This window comes from Ceratotherium simum, chromosome 5, assembly GCF_057802395.1.
Source record: "Ceratotherium simum simum isolate JZ-2026a chromosome 5, ASM5780239v1, whole genome shotgun sequence".
Taxonomy (NCBI): domain Eukaryota; kingdom Metazoa; phylum Chordata; class Mammalia; order Perissodactyla; family Rhinocerotidae; genus Ceratotherium; species Ceratotherium simum.
Genome location: NC_141904.1, coordinates 15,140,941 through 15,161,360, shown reverse-complemented (window position 1 = coordinate 15,161,360; position 20,420 = coordinate 15,140,941). Strand labels below are relative to the sequence as shown.

Below are 20,420 nucleotides of genomic sequence, written 5' to 3'. Positions count from 1 at the left end.
ACAGTCCCCTTCTGGAAAAGCTGTCTAGGTGTTTCTTCAGGCAAAATGTGGATTGACTGTGAGAAACACTCTTTGACAGTTAATTTTCAAAAACAAGAAAGATTCTCCTTGATGTTGAGGACCAATCAGAGCTAAATACATCCTGAAAATATGTCTCCTCAAAACTCTTTCCCTGATACAGTTTTAGTCATCCAGGTTTATATGAGAAGATGCAGTCCAGGGATAGCTTTGATAAGGTTTTCCTGAATAAACTGATAGTATATTCAGTAGAAGAGCAGGGGCTTTGAAGTTCAAAGAGCTGGGTCCAAATCCCAGCTGTGTGGGATTTGGGCAAGTTATGTGGCCTCAACGTCTTCACGTGTAAAGGAGGAATGATAATAGTTTTAAAAAAAAAAAAAGAACTTTAAAAAAGAAATTAATAAACTAATGATGTACCTACTTTGAGAATGTTATGGTTGTTTAGTTGTTATGAGGACTGGAAATTAGTGTATGTAAAGTGCTCTGCACCAGGGCTAGAGAACAGTAAATACAGGCAAAGAATGTTAGCTACCATGTGTGACCTCCGCAGACCCCAACAGAGTGCCTGGTAGGTGGCCAATGCACAGCAAATATTTGTTGGAAGAAAAATACATTCATTTAAATTTTGCCTCATTTCTCGTGCACTGATGAAAGCCCTTTGCAAAAATACGGATGATATCTAGGGAGTTCTTACCATATGCCAGCTAATGTTAAGTGCTGTCTATGTGCTAATTTAACCGTTTCAGCAATCTATCTTACAGAAAAGCAGCTGAGGCACAGGAAGGTTAAGTAACTCGCCCAAGGTCACACAGCCAGTATGTGATAGAGCAGGGATTCAGTCCCAGGCCCAGGCCTCTAGTGTCTGGCTTCACAGTGTATTAGTCCCCAGTGGTAGATGAAACAAAACTTGTACAAACTAAGAACTGAATTTTGAGAACAAATAAGCAGATTTTCAACAAAAGAATTTTGAAAAGCCTTTTATGTTGGGCACCTCTTCTAGCGTAGAGTTATGGTTGGCAACACTTTTAAACTCGTCCCAAAATAATTTTTTTAGCTTGTCTATTTCCCCATATAGCTTGGCCCGCTCTTTTTCTTTCCATTCATCAAATTCTTTCTTAGCTTCTATTTCCCTCTGATGAGTGATCTCTGCTTCCTACAAAGAAAAGCAAAAACAACAGAATCATTAATTCCACATTATGGCAAATATTTACTGAGAAACTGCTAGGGCCACTTGTCCATGCAAATCACTATGGAGACCCAAAGAACATTCATCCCATAGTCCCCATTGTTTAGACTTGGAGTGGGACAAGGCTTATCTGAACTGTAAAGTCCCTTGAGGATAGGGATCATGTCTTTTCTCTCTTTATGTTCCTCACAATGCCTGGCATAGTTGGTGCTCAATAAATGCATGCCGAGGGAATGAATGATGAATGAATAAGTGAAGGAATGAGTAAAGCCAAGTGTATGTATTTTCATTCTACAAATATTTCCTAAGCACCTCCTCTGGGCTGGATTCTGGAGCCTATCCAGTCTTTGTCCTCAAAAAGCTAACTAACAGTACAGTGTAAGAAATGAAAATTCAGGTTCACATGCCCTCAGAGAGTGCTGAATAATGCAGGAAACTGCAACTCTCTGCTCTACTTTTGGCCACACAGGTCTGGCAAAATAACTGAATTTTCCTTGCCAGACTACCTAAAATCATTTGCCACATCCTGGAAGACGCAATCCCAGCTCTGACTCCCAGCCCTGGGAAAGCAGCCGGCATTCTGGCCCTGTGGATACAGGGGCATCGTGGGTCTCCTGGGTTGTCCATGAGCGAGCCTCCCTGACCTTTCATCTCCAGGCCCACCTGGAGCTGCCGCTGCCTCTCAGCCTCCCTCTGGGCTTCCAGCTCCCCTTGGGTCCACTTGAGCGTGGCCCGCAGCTCTTCCAAGACCTCCTCCACTGGCTGTTCCTGCTTCTTCTGTTTCCCTGTGGAGTCCATGCAAAAAGAGGGCGACCAGTTTAAGGCCAAAAGTCAGTGTGGTTCCTCACCTACGCAATCAGTCACATCCCAGTCTGAGACCAGCTTTGCCGCTTCCATTGGACATTGTCCTTGGGCAAATGACATAGCCTCCCTCACCCTGTGTTCCCCAAACTGGAAAATGGACATCATAACAGCACCTAACTCAGAGGGTTGTTGTGAGGACGAAATGTGATAAAGCAAAGTGCTCAGCATTGTGCCTGGCATGACAGTTCAATAAATGTTTACTATTATTGTCATTTAAAATAACTGTTCTGACAGTACTGACACATGGAAATGTGGATGCAAAATTAGTAGAGTAACAGAAGCAGAATACCAAATAGCCTGCACACGCTGATCAGCAACACGAAGAACATATCTCTGTATCGCGACCGCAATCAGGGAGGAGTTTAAAGTAATGAAAATAATTGTTCACTCTTTTCAGTAACATAGTATAGTTAAATGCATAGTTTTAAATTTCAAATGAAAAAAAGGCAGTATGCATTATGAAGGAACCTTTTTAGCCAAGGTGTTTAAATGTATACTTTAAATTTTTAAGATTAAAAAAAAGAATGAATTACAAAAGAACGTTCTAACCAACCCACATACTGATAAACCGAGTAAAGGGTTAATGAAAAAGACACCAACTGTACTTGAACATTTGTTACTTTTTAAAGTACATTTAGTGATTATTAGATAGATGATACTGTTAGTCTACGAAGCCTTTCTTTGAAAAGAGATATGGCTTTTTTCAGACAGGACTTTTTGGAAACAAGCAATTTTTAGATGCAATAGAAATTAATTTGGGTTAACGAAGTGATTTGAGGTGGGTATGGGACAGGAGAGCTGGGGTATCCGAGAAGCCAGTTGCCTGAGAATAAAAAAGTCACAAACAATAATGTAGCAAAAGTTTCCTTAAGAACATATTCCCCCTCTCCTTACAGCACTTTACATTAAGGAAATGATAAGGAATATGCACAAGGATTCACAAACAAGAATGGGGATCATCATGTGATTTATAATAGGGAAATTTTTGAGCAACTCATATAAATTATGAAATAATTCAATTGTGAAATAAATTGTGATAGCCACATGATGGGACACTATTCAGCCATTAAAAATCATGTTTTCAAAGATGATTTAATGACATTGGAAAAAGTGATATATTCTTAATTCAAAATAAGCAATAGTCAAAACTGCATGCTATATGATTATATATGTACATGGAAAAACAATCACAGAGAATAGACCAAAATATTAACTGCAGGTGATATTGTCCATGGTTTTCATTTTCTGTTTTCTACCTTCCTGTATTTAGATTTTCTATATTAAAGGCGTATTTTTTTATTGTAACAAAATACACATAACATAAAATTTTCCATTTTAATCTTTTTTTTTTTTTGGTGAGGAGATCAGCCCTGAGCTAACATCTGCCAATCCTCCTCTTTTTTTTTGCTGAGGAAGACTGGCCCTGGGCCAACATCCGTGCCCATCTTCCTCCACTTTATATGCACAACATGGCTTGCCAAGCAGTGCATCGGTGTGCCCCCGGGATCCGAACCGGCAAACCCCAGGCCACTGCAGCAGAGCGTGCTCACCCAACCGCTTGTGCCACCAGGCCAGCCCCAACTTTAATCATTTTTAAAGGTAGAGTTCAGTGGTATTAAATATATTCATAATGTTGTGCAACCATCACCACCATCCATCTCCACAACTCTTTTCATCTTGTAAGACAGAAACTCCATACCCATTCAACAATGACTCCCCAATCCCCGTACTCCCAGACCCTGGCAACCACCATTCTACTTTCTATTTCTATGAATTTGACTGCTCTAGATACCTCACATCAGCGAAATCACACAGTATTTGTCCTTCTGTGATTGACTTATTTCACCTAGCATAATGTCCTCAAGTTTCATCCATGTTGTAGCATATTGCAGAATCTCCTTTCTTTTTAAGGCTGAATAATATTCCCTTGCATGTATATATCACATTTTGCTTATCTATTCATCCATCAATGAACATCTGGGTTGCTTCCATATCTTAGCTACTGTGAATAAATGCTACTGTGAACATGGGTATATAAAAATCTCTTCAGAGACATAGATTTTTAACACAAAAAAATTATTTAAGAAATAGAAAATCTGTGTTTCTTTAGCAGCCTCCCATGCAGAACCAAGAAGAATTAGATATATGATAAATGCCTAGTAACTAGGTAAATGGTGCTATTTTAAAACTCTAAGTCTGTTCTTTGAAAAGGAAATTAAAATGAAGAAAAATAAGGAAAAAGTCTTACTTAACGGGATTTTTATATTTTTATTTATATTATTTATATTTTCATATCCATATTTATTTTATGTTTTAACAGCTATTTCTTATTGGACCTCAAAAAATGGATATAAAGTATGCAAATCTCTTTATGGGGCAAACATACAACCTTGCTACTTGTTTTAGAATGTGAAACAGTAAAATTAAAGTGATTAAGTCATAATGAGCTCATGTACATAAAAAGTCAAAGAACTGGCCTGACTGCTCCTTCCCTCATTGAGGCTTCTTCCTAGCTGGCATCAGAGAGGAGCAGGTTCACCGAAGGCCGGGAGGTAAGGGCCTTTCAAAGTCACTCCCTCTGACTGCCCCTCACAGTGAAGGCCAGTGAGACTCAGAGGGGAAGCACTGACCTTGGTCACATAGCAGAAAGGGACAGAAAGCTAAGACTGGAACCTGCCTGTCTGACTCCCAGCCCTTCTTCTCTACACATGTGGTCAGAAACGCCCCCAGCCCCATGCGGGACCCCCCACGGTGGACGGTGCGAAGAGCCATCCTTGACTGGATGATGAGGCTCTGAGGGCAGCTTTGGTGGTGTATGTGCCCCCCGCAGCCCCCCAAACACCAGTCCAGGCCCTTCCACAGTCCCAGGAGGGCCCCGGGCTGCCACCTGGACTCACCGCCTTCCGCCATGCGCTCCGCCATGCCTGCATGCCTGCGCTGGATGTGGCCCCGGAGGAAGGTGGCATTCATGAACGTCTTGTCACACAGGTGGCACTACACAGAGAGGAAGTAGCGGGAAGTGCAGAATCAGATCACCTGAGTCAGCCTGGGATTCTCCAGACATCAAAACTCCCATTTCCCTGGGACCTCTGGGCTGCTTCAGAAATGAAGAATTTGGTTTACTGAGTAAGCAGTGACACCAACGCCCCTCAAAAAATATATATATATCCTGAGCTTTAAAACACTGCCAGCACCCTGGGGAACTGCGAATACTGACTAGGTATTTGATGATACTAAGGATTTTTTGTCGGTTTTTCAGGGCGTGATGATGGTATCGTGCTTATGTTTAAAAGTGGGAGTCCTTGCCTTTTAGAGATACATACAGAAATATTTACAGATATAATTGTATGACTAATACACTTCAAAATAACCCAGGGCCGGCCCCGTGGCTTAGCGGTTAAGTGCGCGCGCTCCAATGCTGGCGGCCCCGGTTCAGATCCCGGGCGCACACCGACATACTGCTTCTCCGGCCATGCTGAGGCCGCGTCCCACATACAGCAACTAGAAGGATGTGCAACTATGACATACAACTATCTACTGGGGCTTTGGGGGGGAAAAAAATAAATAAATAAAATTATTAAAAAAATAATAACCCAGAGGTGGGGAAAAGTGGCGAGGGGAAAAAATGCAGCAATATTGGCCATGAGCTGATAACTATTGGCCCAGGCAGTGTGCAGATGAAGGTTCATTATATTACTCTCTCTGCTTTTGTATGTGTTTGAAATTTTTCCAGAATAAAAAGTTTTTTAAAAAATGTGAATGTCCAGGTCCCACCCCAGGGCTGAGAACCATCAGAGCAGAGGATAGCAAATAACAGCATCTGTAATTTCACTTCACTCTCCTCAAGCATTTCAGACACTGCCAATCTATCCTATCATCTTTTCACTGTAAAACTTCAAAATCCTTCCAACACGGCTTCGCTGGCTGCTAGTACTAGTCACTCAGAGTAAGAGGGAAGATTATGTGCTATCTTTACACAAGGGCAAATGTGACAGAAATTGGCCCCCAATACCCATTTTCCCTTTTTCCTTAGCAAAGAAATTCTGATTTTTAGCTGGCTATGAGGCTAATGAGAATAAACACTCTACGTCCCAGCCTCCCTTGCAACCAGATGTGGCCATGTGACTAAATTCTGGCCAATGACATGTAAGCAGAAGTGGTATACACAACTTCTGGCAGGTGTCATTAAAGAAAGAGTCATGACATTCCTCACCCTCCCTCCTCCTGCTGAATAGGTGGAACTCAGGCAGCCATGTTGGACCATGAGGCAGAAGGCACATGACAAGGCTGGCAGACCAACACATAAAGAACTGGGTCCACAATGGTTGTGGCATTCCATACCACCCATGGATTGCTTACCTCTAGATTCTGTTCAGGAAAGAAAGAAAGAAACTTCTATCAAACAGTTATGAGTTGAGGCTTTCTGTCACCTACGGTCAAAACTAATCCAAAGGGATACAACCTGGATTGACAGACTTGGCCCACTCTGGAGCTCTAAAGTGACACAAATGAATTTCCAGTTGTCAGAAGGAATATGAGTTGGGTGGGGTGGGGAATATCTTATGAGGCATCTTATTCCAAATCGTAAGCCTTTCCCTCTGCCCACCCTTCCCTGCCCCCCATTCCCCACTCGCAGCACATTCACAAACCAGGCACCTGAAGCTGCACGGCCACTGCTGCCTTCAGACTAAAGGCCACACTCTGTACCGTGGCACTCAAGGCCACCATGACCTGGCTCTGCTAACCTCTCCTGCCACATCTCTCACCACAGCCCCCACCCAAACCCCACCTCAGGCCACTCCAAAGCCATCACGCTGCACGCCCTTCTCACCTTGGCTGCCTCTGCCTATAACACTCCTTTACAAAACTGTGCTCAACATTCAAGGCTCAGTTTAAACACCACCTCCGGAAGACTCTCCCTCTGCCTCCTCTATGCTCCCACAGCTCCTCAGCCATATCTTTATCATACTTAACACTTTCTCCACCTGTAAAGGACACGAGTTCATTTTCAGCAGTACAGTAGTCACTCCCTCTTCCTCTGATAATGGTCCCCCAGCTTTCTGCTGGGAATTACCTTCTTTCTTACTCTCAATCCATGGGCTTCAGTCCACTGCCAGGTCCATGGATGAACACGTGATCCAGACCAAAGCCAATCTGAACCCTGCGTCCTTGGGACCCATGACTCGGTCAGAGATGGGTAGGAGACCCATACACAGCCAAACACAGGACACACAGTGAAATACTAGCTGGGCTGGTGAGACCAAAGAAGGCCCTCTATCATGCCAGCCTTGAATCTGAGAAAATGAGAAACTGGCATTACAGTGGCCCAACTTACTGCCACATGGACAGAATCTTTCTGAGAATGGATCCCACTCTGAGGAAGAATTGCCAAGAGCTGCAGAGAAAGAAACTACATTCTGGTGCCATCGTCTGATTCCTGGGGCAAGCCACACCTGAATCCCACCATAACCCTGGATTTTTCAGTTAAATCAACCAATAAATTCCCTATTGGCCTAAACCAAGTAAGATTGCTGTTTTGTCACTTACTACTGAAAGGATCCTGACTCTTTTTATCGTAATTAATATTATATAAATTATATAAATTAACATTCTATCCATTAACATTGTATCATAATGATTCCTTCTGTTCCACTCACCCCCAAACTATGAATTTCTTGAAAACCTGAACCAGCATGACTTGTGCCTTCATCCTCAGAACCTGGCACAGGGCCTGGCCACCATGACAATCTATTAAAGAGCGACTGTCTCCAATCCACATTCTATAGAAATACACACAAATACTCAAATGCCACTCTGGGGAATGAACTGTCACTTAGTTGAATAATGGAGTCACTTTTCCAGAATGGGCCTGGCTCCACCAGTCTCTTGCCACACGTTGATTCCACACATACATACACCCTTGTTACACACACCTTACACACCACATACATGCACATATAAACCCTTCATACATACACAGCCATGCTCTCCATAACCGTTAGACACCTATACACCCTTCACGCGCTCACACCATGCCACACCTACCATAAATATACCTTTATATACACACTTCTAAAGATACACAAGCACACACTACACACCACACAGTCTACATACACACTCATACCATACACAGATGTACCCTCCAAACATTCACATGCACACATTAGACACACATATTCACACCATCCACAAACACACACACACACACCCTCCATACATTCACACATGCACACGCTAGACATGCACCCTCTCCATAAACACATACACACTCTATGCACACACATCCTTCATACACGCACCTGCCACATATGTAAAATTCCATACATACATACACACTTTAGAACCTGATCAGACACCCTCGGGCTCTCTGGCCATGAGCAGCGTCTCTAAAACCTGCTCCTAACCAGTGAAATGGCCCACAGGGCCTTGGGGTCCGGGGCGGTGGTGCTGCCCAGGTGGCCCGGTGGCTGGGCGCACAGCCCTCCCACTCCCCCCACCCTGCAGAGACTCCTCACCGTGTGGTAGCTGTGGGCGCCTGTCTGCATGAGCAGCTGCTGCAAGGTGCTGATCATCTTGCGTCGGCGGCGGCTCTCCTCCCGCACCCCCTTGAGCTCGTCAGCCTGGCGGCCCAGCTCCTGCTGGCCACGCTCCTGCTGGCCCAGGCTGGCCTGCAGCCGCGCCTCCAGCTGGGCCACGCTGGCACTCAGGCAGTCCTGGCAGTGCAGCAGGTACTCGATGATGAGCTGGGCCAAGCGCAGCACCTTGAGCAGTGCCGGGTCCACAGGCTGCCCACAGCGGCTGCACGCCTCCCGGTCCAAATTGCAGAAGGTGACACCAGCAATGTTCTCCTGCAGGGTGGCCACGTCCAGCTCCCGGGCCACGCGGTCCACATCCAGGGCACTAATGCGCCTCCAGTCCACGCTCTCACGGCGAGGCTGGAACTTGAAGGTAGGGAGTGTGTAGGCCCCAAAGAGGGGGCCACTGAGGCCCTCAGCAGTGGTAGCAGGGGACTGCATGGGCAGGGGAAGCCCTGGGCTGACCACCGAGGGAGGATGCCCCCAAGGCCACGGCAGCAGACAAAGGAGCTGAGAGAGGGCCTGGAAAATGAGAAGCAAGTCCAAGTTAGGCAAGATGCATGTGGCTGCATGTACCGTACACGAGGCCAGCAAGAGCCTAAGGGATCTGAACGACAGCTGCAGCAGGCTGGGCTGCACCGACATGGCAGAGCTCTGGAAAGCAAGGGTGTGGGCTGTACAATCACACAGACGCGGATTCAGAGCCTCAGCTTGGGCAAGACCCTTCATATCTGTAAGCCTCCTGTGCACACTGGGGATCATGGGGCCTGTTTTGCAGGCTCATGGTTAGGAATGAGGCAGGTGAAGCACCCAGCCTAGAGCTTGACACATAGTAGATCCTCAGTGAACACCCCCATGCCCCAGTCCACTGCAAGAGTGCCTGCCAGAGGGCTCTGTCAGGGGGAGCTGTCAAATGTGTACGTGGGTCCTTCTGCAACCCTACATTGACCTCAGGATGAAGCCCAACAACTTGCCTTGGGTGGCAGTGCTACCTAATGTCTCCCACACCACACCCCATCCTCTCCTCTCGTAATCACAAGGTCAGGGGGACACAGAGGTGGGCTACGTTTCCCAGTTTCCCCAGCTGTAAGGTGTGGTCATCTGACCATGTTCCCCCTGTGGGATGGGAGTGAAATGACGTCCGTCACTGCCAGGCGTGCTTAGGAGAGCGGCCATGAGTCCACACAGATGGTGCACAGTCTTTTTCTTCAAAGCTAATGGTTTAGAAAAGAGCTCCTGTTTGTCGTCAAAAGACTCAGCTTCTACTCTCCACTCTCTTGGTAGACAGAGAAATTGTTCTCTCTCTTTAGAGAGTAATTTGTCAATAGGAACAGGAATTTAAAATGAACATTCCACTACTAAGAATTACAATTTATCCTACAGATAAACCCACACAAGTATGCAAAGGTGCTTGTGCAAAAACTGTCATTGTAGCATTGTTTGTAACAGCAAAGTCCAAGAAAGCAAAGTACAGTAGTGTATATATATATATATACACACACACACACATACTTCCATTTCTGTTTAAATAATATATTAATATAATCACATTTAATAATAATTTTCAAAAATAAAGGAGATATGTATATCTCATATATATAGATATATATCTCACATTAGAATAGTTGCCTATAAGGGAGGAGGGAAATGGGAATGTGAAATGGGGAAAAATAAATGAATAGATGGATAGTACGTCGGTAGGAGATGGATAGATAGACAGACAGATAGACAGGCCTTACACTTACCAATGATGATAATGATACATATATGCACAATATATATACATATATATACACATACATGAATGATTTGTATTTGTTATTCATATATAATCACAATTAAATAAAATATACTAATTTAGATTCCCATATATGATTCATTATCTATACTATTTAATAAGCATAAACTATTTCTAGAAAAATAAACAAGCTGTTAGTGTTTACGTTTACCTCTGGGAAGTGGGAACAGAGGTTTGAGGACTTCTATTTTCCACTTTCCACCTCTCTATACTACTCAAAGTTCTTCGCATCATTATCTATAACTTTTATAATTTTTTAAAGAAAAAAATACAATTTATGCCCTTGAGGAACTTAGAATCCGACTGAGGCAACAAGAAGTGCCTGTGACCATATTTAATCAGGTTCTTTCTAGATCACGTGATTCAGACTTTTAAGTGCAATAAAAAGTGAGAGAAGAGAAAGGTCATTGACCTCAGGAAGAGAAAGGCCTTGAGGAAACAGTGGGGCTGGGTTTGCAGAGGGGAAGGGCCTCCAGGAAAGGCCCCGGCCCCGCTGAGCCTCTCATCTGTGAAAGGCAGTGATGGCGGTGATAGGCCTGCCCGCCCACCCCCAGGCTGCCGTGAGAAGTGGGGCAGATGGAGGGGAAGCCCTCAGCAATACCAGCCACAGCGCAGGGAGTGCCAGCCTCTGCGCCCGCTAACAACTCTAAACACAAACCTTCAAACAGGCATCACTCCTCCCATTTCAGCAACAAGGAGACTGACGTCTGGAGAGGGGAAGCGGCTTGCCCAGACGGGGAGGTCAGAGCTGAAGGAACACTGGAGCTGCGTCTGGCTCCAAAGCTTGTGGACTGTGAACCACCCAACATGATGCTTGAGGCTTGTGGACTGTGAACCACCCAACATGATGCTTGAGGCTTGATGCAAAGGCTAAAAGTTTTAGCCTTTGTCCTAAAACTCTGCTTTGACCAGATCATCACCGCTTATCCCTCAAACTCATTCATTCATTCCCTCCTCCCACATTACAGGATGCCTACTGGGGCCAGGCCCAGTGTCAGGCACTGGGTTTACCGACGTGTATTAACCACACATCTGCCCCTCACCCAGGAGCTCAGCGTGGCTCCTTGTCACAGTACCAAGTCCAAACCCCTTAGCCTGGTCTCAAAGACTGCCCATGGAGTCTTTGAGACCACTGACCCACCTTTTCAGTTTCAGCTCCCATGCTTCCCTTCCTCAGACTCTTCCCCAATACATACTCCAAAAACAAAACCATCCAACCACGAGCACCCCCACCATGGCCATCAAGAGAAGACCGGCACGCTTCTACTTAACGTATCATGTTATAAAAAAGGAGGCGGGCGACACAATACTCACCATGCTCAGCTCCAAGCTGCAACCATGTCACCGGAGCCTCAGAGACAATCGCTACAACAAGCCGTGCCTTGGAGCAACAGCGGGTTACCAGGTGTGCTGCGGGCAGGGGTAACAGGACACCTGCCTTCTGTCCTCCCACAGACCGGAGCTCACCTGAGAACTCACTGTTTAACTATTAAAGCCTTGGCCTCAGGCGTTTGCCCACAGTCCTGTCTCTAATAATAAGGCCAAGAATGCTCCACCAGCAGCTCTCTCGGCTCTCCTCCCACACCTTCGATCCCTCCACCCTCTTCCTTGAACAGCTACTATCCTTTCACCCTTCCTATAAGGCAGGGTGTGCCACTGCCCCCCTGACATTCTGCCGTTCACCCGCAACCCATCTCTCCCTGCACACTCTCCCTGCACGCTCTCCTTGCACACTCTCCCTGGGGACAAGCTTGCACGTACCCATGGCTTTACCTACCATAGGCCTGCTTTAGGCCGAGCCTCAGCCACCCCCAAATCTCTTTTTCACTGGCCCACCTGTCTCCTGGGACCTTTAGACCCAGCCTTCCAACACGGATTATGCCAGAAATTGCAAATTCAAATCCTACCAGGGCCAGGAAGGTGTGCTAAACACAGGAAACATGCCAGGTATAAGAGAAACCACAGTACAAATTGATGACAAATGGCAACTGATTCCCCATCTTAGTGTCCAAGACACAATCAGGCAGTGTGGTGCCTGGACCAGCAGCAGCAGCATCCACTGGGAAATGCAGATCTCCAGACTTACTGATTCAGAACCACTGCAGGAGGGAGTGTGGGGACAGGGAGTGCTGGGGATTGCGGCAAAATGGGAGCGCACGCCCTGTGTAAAAGGGGTAGCCACCTTCACAGCTTCAGCCATACGGGAATGGATTGTACGTGTTCCTTATGGGCTAGTTCCAAATTCATTAAGAAGATAGTCAAAGACCTCTAAGAACGGTTTCCTAACGACCTTTCTAGCTGCATCTCCCACTCACCATATTCCTTGCTGTCCACACTTTCATATCTCTGAGCTATTTATTTATAAGTACTGTTTTTAAGTACTTTATAAAGAATAACTCATGTAATACTCAGAATATCCCTTGAGGAGACAGTATTATTATCTAAGCCACAAAGAAGGGAAGAAGTTTGCCCCAGGTGCAGGAGGCAGTATTCAAACCCACGCAGCCTGGTTACAGAGTCTGAGCTCTTAGCCACTGTAGCACGCTGCCTCTTGGTATAGATGGCCCTCCACCACTTCATCCTGCTCCTCCTGAAGGGGAATGTATGCTTCAAGGCCTTGCTGATACATGATTGCCACCATAAATCCCCCCCAGGCCCACAGTCAGAATTCCCTGCCCCTCCCCTGGGCTCCCAGAGCACAGGCACACACTCCTCTGGTCGCCCTCCCCACAGGCTGGTCTGGGTTGGGGTGGCCGTGCATCACGGGATGGGATCATTCACTCATCCATCCCATCAACGAATGATTCCTGAGCCCCTACCAAGTGCCAGGCATTGTGACTGGCACTGAGGATTGACGGTGACCCAGGCAACAGTCCCTGCCATTGTTAATAAAAATAGTTAACAGTCTGGCACTGTGTGCTCCACACACGGTTACGAGGCTTTACATGTATCATTCCATTTCATTCTCACAACAGCCCAGTACGCAGACAAAGAAACTTCAAGGTAAATGAAGAGGGGAAAGTCACACAACTAGTACGTGATGGTGTCTGGCTCCAGAGTCTGTTCTCCAGAAAGACAGAAATGACCCTACAGAGTGGTAAGTGCAGGGTAGGAGCTAGGACAGGGTGCTGTGGGAGCACCAAAGAGGGGCTGCACCAGGACATTTCTGTCTCCTTTCTCCCCCCGACTCTCCCAGCTATGAGCTCCACAAGGGCTGAGACCACGGCTTATTCTTATCTGTTGTATTTCCACCCCTAGCCTATTACCTGCAGCCCAGATTGCTACTGAACTGACCAGGATTGTCAAAATCTTAGAGTATCTGCCTCAAAATTCTATATTCTTGTGGTCTTGGAGAAATGAGGCTATGGACCAGCAAGAATTAGGATAAAGAGTAAAGATGGAGTTAGGAGTCCTTAATTTGGACTCATTGGAGAGAAATGCCAGTCAGACTTAGTAAAACGCTTGATTTGTTGACCATCTGTGTCCACAGCTTAATCCCATTGCCCACTAACGAAAGCCTGGAGTGCGGGAGCCCTTGTAGGTGGGCTCAGGCCCACCAGTGAGGAGCCCCAGCGCCCACGCCAACTGTCAGGATGTGGCTGCAGTGTCAAGCTCGCTTCCTAAGCAGCCCTTAAACCCTCGCATTTGCACTCTGAGCACACTGTAAGCACTGAGGATGGCAGCCCCACTCCCAGTTATACGGAATTATGAATTAGGGGCCTGAGTTCACGAGGACTCACTGAACCCTGAAAGTATCATTCCTGTCTTCCACTAGAACCCCAAGAGTCCAATTCTCAGAAGCCCCAGGGCTCTGACATCAAAAGGTGAGCAGAACTGGGGGAATTTGAAGATGACGATGATGATAGCAGCCATCATTTGCTAAGTATCTGTGTGCGAGGCACTGTGCCAGCCTTTGAAAGTGCTGTTCCTAGTCTTGTATGTAGCTATGATTTGTCTCATCTGACAAGTGTAGAAACTGAGGCTCAGAAAAGCTAAGGGACCTGCCCCAAGTCACTCAGCTACTAAGTAACGAAGCCAAGATTCAATCAACTTCTGTCAGACTCCAAAGCTTTTGAATCATGCCAAACCACCTCCTAATGATGACAATGACGATACGTAAATTATTTCCCATTATGGAAATTACAGTACCTGAGATTTCTTGACCAAACTTCAAGGACTGAAAGAGTTTTCAGCAAATCACAACAGGGTCAGCGCTGGAGTCCCTAACTCCCCCTGTATCTCAGCAGAGCTTAGCCAAACACCACTCACCTCCACGGCGTGGGTCCCGGCTGGGATGGGCAGAAGACAAGCCAAATGCAAGTGCTGCAGATTACCTGGAAACCACACGCCCCAGGGGGCAGGAACACCGCGCTTCTCCAGACCGAATTATCAGCAGACTGCTTTTCCCACATCTGGGAATAGAAACACAAGGCAGACACGACTCACTGTCAGGAAATCTGGAGCTGTGTTAACCATCTCTAGATGTTTTGATGGAGTCCTCAGAAACTTCCCAATCCTCGAGCAATGTCACAAATTAGTGGGAACCAAAAGAATGATATTTATGCTAGCATTCCAAACTCACTTCATTGTTGAAGAGATGGTTTCTCCCTGGGCAATCACAGCCAAGAAAGAAAGCCCGTCTACCACCCGTGCTTTGCACACTCCCAGTGATGGGGTGTTCACCACCCCGCAAGGCAGCCATCCACTGTGAGACAATTCCTGGAGACTTTATGGTTCTTCTGAAAGCTGCCCACCTATAATCTGTCAGATAACTTCCACGAAATCAACCCAACAGCTGATTTTTTTAATAAACTCTGACTGATTTAATATAACTTGACAGCTAGACTACACCACCACTGCTGCCACCTTACTGTCTCTTCTGCTTCCTCAAGAATGCAGCCAAGAGGAGCACTTGGAGGAGCCAAGCTTCCAAGGTGGCTGCCAGGCAATCATTTACCAGCCCGCCCTGGCTCTGAGCTAACTGCAGCCGGGCCTGCCCAGGGAGCTCAGGCGTGTCATTAGTGCTAATTGTGGTGGCTGCCAAGGAGACCTTCACATAGTTTGCAAACAGGCTGTGCACACTCAGTAGGCAAGGGAACACTAGAGACCCCAACGGAGATGAGTGACCCTGGCCCTCTCCTGGAGCCCTACCGTTACACGCCTTAGGTTTCTGCTCTGATTCTGTTGTTTTCCAAAGAAAGGAGTCCCCCTTTCCACTCTTGCGTTCCATGCAGGCTGCACCCACTCCCAGAACCATCAAGGAGTGAGAGAGAGATCCATGCCACCAGGCACACAGCTCTCCCCTACAGCTGGCCTCCATTCCCAGCACCTTGAAGGAGATATTTTTAAAAGAAATCATTCACGGTTTTGTCAGGAGCCTATTTTAAGTTATTGCCGCAAAAGGATTTTCTTCAAAATAAAAAATTGGGAGTGGGGATTTGACTGACATTGCTCAGAAGTATTTTAGAGAAGACTACATACTGACATGACCTATCTTCCCAGGTGAAAATGGTCAAAAACCAACACTGCTTTTCACATCTGAAAGAAAACCAGCTTAGAATATACTGCTGTTTTCTTTCCTACGGAGGAGTCACTGCTTCTTGGTAGAGTTTCTCCCTCTGCAGTGCCTGGGCCATCAGACCCCCACAAAAACCCTCCCTACAGGTGCAAGGCCTCATGACAGGTGGCACTGCAGGTGGTTAACCCTGCCAACCAGGACCAGCTCTCCTGCAAGGGGCCCACGAGGAGGTCCAGAACAGCCCACCAAGCTGTCCTTCTCTGCTCCTGTCAGTTTCAGTTGAGCAACAAGCCTTTTCACCCAATCCCACCTCTGTGGCAGAACCCAGTTATGTTGCACAAGTGAATTCAGGTTTCTGTTTCCAACCTGAAGCGTATAACATCCTGGGACCATTTTATCATGTTGGACGGTATCCAAAAATATTTCCACACGAGGGAGATGTCTCCAGACCCTTGGTGCTGACAAGACAGATGAATGACCACTTATCAACCACTTGACTGGAGGACCCACCTTCTCTAGGTGGGGTTGTTCTCACTGGCCAGTCCTCAGCTCCAGGAGGAGGCGTTAGGGACTGAGACTGAGGAGGATGACCACCCACCCAGCAGACAGGCCTCGGCCCCAAGGAGTGCTGGGTGAGCGGCAGCCCCTGCCCAGGCCCTCCAGACCCCCTCCTGGCCTGTACGAAGCAGGTCTCTCGTGACGTCTACCTGCAGCCACCGCAAAACGCAAACACCATCGCCGCCTCCTGCTAAACTCCAGCCCAGGAGTGCAAGAAGGAACTAGGGATAACGATGTGTGTGTTTTTAAATCATCTCATTACTAAAAGATCCCCTTTACCTGCAGAATCAGAGCATCAAGCGCCCCAGATCATTTTACTTTTTCCAAAAAGTAGAAATCCAAGGCCGTCTTGCCAGCGAGGCCCAGTCCTGGGGGTTCAGTCATTGCTGCTCCCCTCCCGGGGTACCGCGGTCCAGCGCAGGCCGAGGGAGCTGGGGGTGGCGGGCCGAGCCGGGGCGCAGCGCCCGCAGCTCCCGGGCTGGAGCCGCTAATGTTTAACCGCCCGCGGCCCCTGGCACGGATCAACGGGTCCCTCGGACTGCACGGACGCGCCCCACCCGCGCCCCTCCCGGCCCGAATTCTTGACATAGTTTTCCCAGCGGCCCGGCTCACCTGGGGGTCCCGGAGCCCGGGCAGCGGGCAGAGGTCCCGAGGCGCCGGCTCCCCTTCTCGCCCGGCCCAGCCTGCCGGCTCGCTCCCGCGCCCCGGCCCTTCCCGGAATCCTCGCCGCCACGCGGGCCGGGATGCGCCCTCAGCCTCGAGCGGCCCCGGCGCTGTGGGGGGCGGGGGACCCAGCCGGCCCGTCCCCCCGGCGCTGCCGACCTGGGGGCCGGGGCGAGAGATGCCCGCAGCTCCGGGCCTGGGGTCTCCGACGCCTCCCGCTCCCACGACAGCAGCCCCACCCCACCCCAGGGAGGGTGGAGCCTCTCCCCAGCCCCCTGGGAGGAGCTATTTTTAGGCCTGTTATTGAGGGAGGAGGAGGGAATGCCACGTTTAATCCGTTAGGAAAATCCCGGATCCAAGTGAATGGCTCCTAGGCCTTGCTGAGAGGCCGGGCCGCGTGGAGCCCAGGGAGGCTGGACGGGGTTCTGTCTACACACACACACACACACACACCACACACACACTGCCCCCGGTTCAACCGCTGGCCTGCTGAAAGCTGGGGGAAGCTGCAGCCTTCCGGACAGACAGCCCAGCCCACCCGCCTTAAACTAAAGGGACCTTCTTGGGTTTCTGATCCTGCCAGACGCTAGTCCTTTGAGTGAGTCCCAGGCCTGGTCAGATGGTAACCAGCCCCCTAGCCCCCAACCTTCGGGCTTGCCCTGTGGATCCAGCTGTGAAACCCAGGACCAAAGAATTCTTTCCTGATAATCAGTCCCTGATCCCTTCCTACAGCCAGTCGTTGCTTTAGTTAGACTCAGATTTCTGAGAATTTTTTTAAGTCTTTCTCCAACCCCAGCCTCAATCTGCCAAACTCTGTATCTTGGGGCAGCCAAAGCGAAAGTGGATGGGAACAAGTGTTGGTAAAGATGTGGAGAAATTGGAACCCATGTACATTGCTGGTGGGAATACAAATGGTACAGCTGCTATGGAAAAGAGAAAGGCTGTTCCTCAAAAATTTAAACATAGAATTACCATATGATCCAGCAATTCCATTTCTGGATATATACTCAAAAGAATTGAAAGCAGGGACTCAGATATTTGTACACACATGTTCATAACAGCATTATTCACAATAGCCAAAAGGTGGAAACAATCCAACCTAAGTGTCCACCAACATAGGAATGGATAAACAAAATGTGGTACATACATACAATGAAATATTATTGAGCCTTAAAAAAGGAATGAAATTCTGATACTTGCTACAACATGAATGAACCTTGAAAATATTATGCTAAGTGAAGTAAGCCAGATGCAAAAGGACAAATATTGTATGTTTCCTCTTACACGAGGCACCTAGAATAGTCAAATTCATAGAGATATTCCAGAAAGTAGAATAGTGGTTACTGGGGGCAGGAGGGAGCAGGGGGACAGGACAGGACAGGACTGTTAGGGAATAGAGAGTTGTTTAATGGGCACAGAGCTTCAGTTTGGGATGGTGAAAAAATTCTAGAGATGGATAGTGGTGTTGGTTGTACAACAGTGCAAATGTATTTAATGCCACTGGATTGTACACTTGAAAACAGTTGAAATGGTAAATTTTATGATATGTATATTTTACCATAATTTTTTAAATTTAAAATAAAAGTGGCTTGGGCAGGGACCAGAACGAAGTAGGGATATTGGTGAGCCATCTACTCTGATGGGGAATCTTGCTCCTCCTCACCTCTCCTGGTCAGGGCACCCTCTTCAGTGTAGGGGTTCCTGCTGCCCACTAGAGGGGAGAGAAGAGTCCAGGCTCTGGACTCAAAGACGTACTTACATTCCACACTCCCAAGCTACATAACTCTGGGAAAGTCACTTAACTTCTCCATAAAATGGAAAAAATCAACTCTAGCTAGCAGGGTCATTATGAGAACCAAATGAGTTCAAGCATCTGCAGGCTCATCCCAGGGCTTAGCGGTCAGCAGTGCGTCCTCCCAAGTTCAGTCAAGTGTGAAATCTGTGGGGGCTTGGAGCACATACTTCTCAGCTCTCTTCCCACTGTGTCCTTAAGTGTGCAGAAAGTAGCTCTGAGGGTACCTGTGTGCTTTTGTCTGTGTCATTTCCACTCGCCTCAATTTCCCCATATGTAAATGGGGTACCCTCTTTCCAGGGTGGATGTGAGAAAGTGGACTTGACATGCACCCAGGTCCACCTTGTCGATAACACCAAAAGCTAAAGACTCCATCTTTGGCCAACCAAGACCTCCCATGCATGGAGCCCTCACACCCTTCCGTTTTTGGGCCACAGTTCAACATTCAACACAGCCAAGGGTTACTGAGGGCCTACTGTGTGCCGGGCTCTGTTCTAGGGCCTGAGGATACCAAGAGTTTATGGAGGACTAAATCACTCAGCAATGGGAAGCTGTCACCCTCTGCTGTGCCACTTCTGCCACAACAGAGATTTGGCACCAGTGGGGACAGGTGTATAGTCCATGACACAGCAACAGGCCAAAGCAGACTGGCCCTAGATGGCTAGTCTAGGGGACATTCCTTTCACCCAGAACAGCTGGGCCATATCTTTTGGATGGGAGGGCAGGAGGATGGGTTCCCAATATCCGCAGTTTCCATCTTGCCCTGTAGCCCCTCACCCCTTCCTCAGGCCACTGCCAGACACCTGCTCTCTGACCCAGCACAGACACCGTCACAGCTGGTCTCCTTCCTACACTTAGGGATATGTCAGGAAAACAGTGAGACCAGTGTGCTGATTGATGGTGGACTTAGATTCTAGGCAGCCCACAATAGGAGTGCCCTCTGCTGTCAACTGCTGGCATCACACCTTGGAAACCAGCTCCAGATCCCACTTTCCTGAAGGGCACCTGAGGTGTATGGGGCAGGTCCCCAACGCTGGGATGTTGGCTGCTAATGGTCCTTGAGGTGATTTTAGGTCAAAGGTGTATTGTTGGGTTTTCACAGCATTGATATATAGATAGACAGACAGGCATATAGTCAGAGGGGGGTTTTACATAAAAATCTGGTTTGCTGGTTTATTTTGAAAAACCTGAGCCTCTGGCAACAGAAAGCCTGTGGTCTCACATGTCAAAAATGGGCTGGAGCTGAGGGGGAACCTTTTCCCTAGGCAGAGCCTACACTCTAGCCCAGTCCTTGAGAAAAATCACTTTGAAGGAACTCTGTGCACTTACAGAAGAGACCTTTCTCAGGAAAAAGCTCTCCTTCCCTGCAAAATGAAAATGCAGAGTCAGCCTAACCAGGACCTGCTCTCTGAGTCTGGGAACAAACTCAAGGCCTGGTGGGCTAG

The 20,420-nt window shown here is 47.6% G+C and overlaps 1 protein-coding gene across 2 annotated transcripts in view; it reads right to left on the bottom strand.

Moving 5' to 3' along the window:
- DZIP1L (DAZ interacting zinc finger protein 1 like) overlaps nt 1-17,361 on the bottom strand; it is a 47,340-nt gene extending 29,979 nt beyond the window's left edge. The window contains exons 1-6 of one of the 2 annotated variants that reach the window (XM_087430523.1): nt 17,133-17,361; nt 14,714-14,856; nt 8,587-9,168; nt 4,966-5,062; nt 1,868-1,989; nt 1,010-1,171 (exon numbers count right to left, since the gene is read on the bottom strand). In XM_087430523.1, the coding sequence (XP_087286649.1) occupies nt 1,010-1,171; nt 1,868-1,989; nt 4,966-5,062; nt 8,587-9,087 (882 nt within the window). In that variant the 5' untranslated portion in view covers nt 9,088-9,168; nt 14,714-14,856; nt 17,133-17,361. The remainder of the gene's footprint in view (nt 1-1,009; nt 1,172-1,867; nt 1,990-4,965; nt 5,063-8,586; nt 9,169-14,713; nt 14,857-17,132) is intronic. The other variant, XM_087430522.1, reaches the window with a different exon arrangement.
- Nucleotides 17,362-20,420: the final 3,059 nt, after the last annotated feature.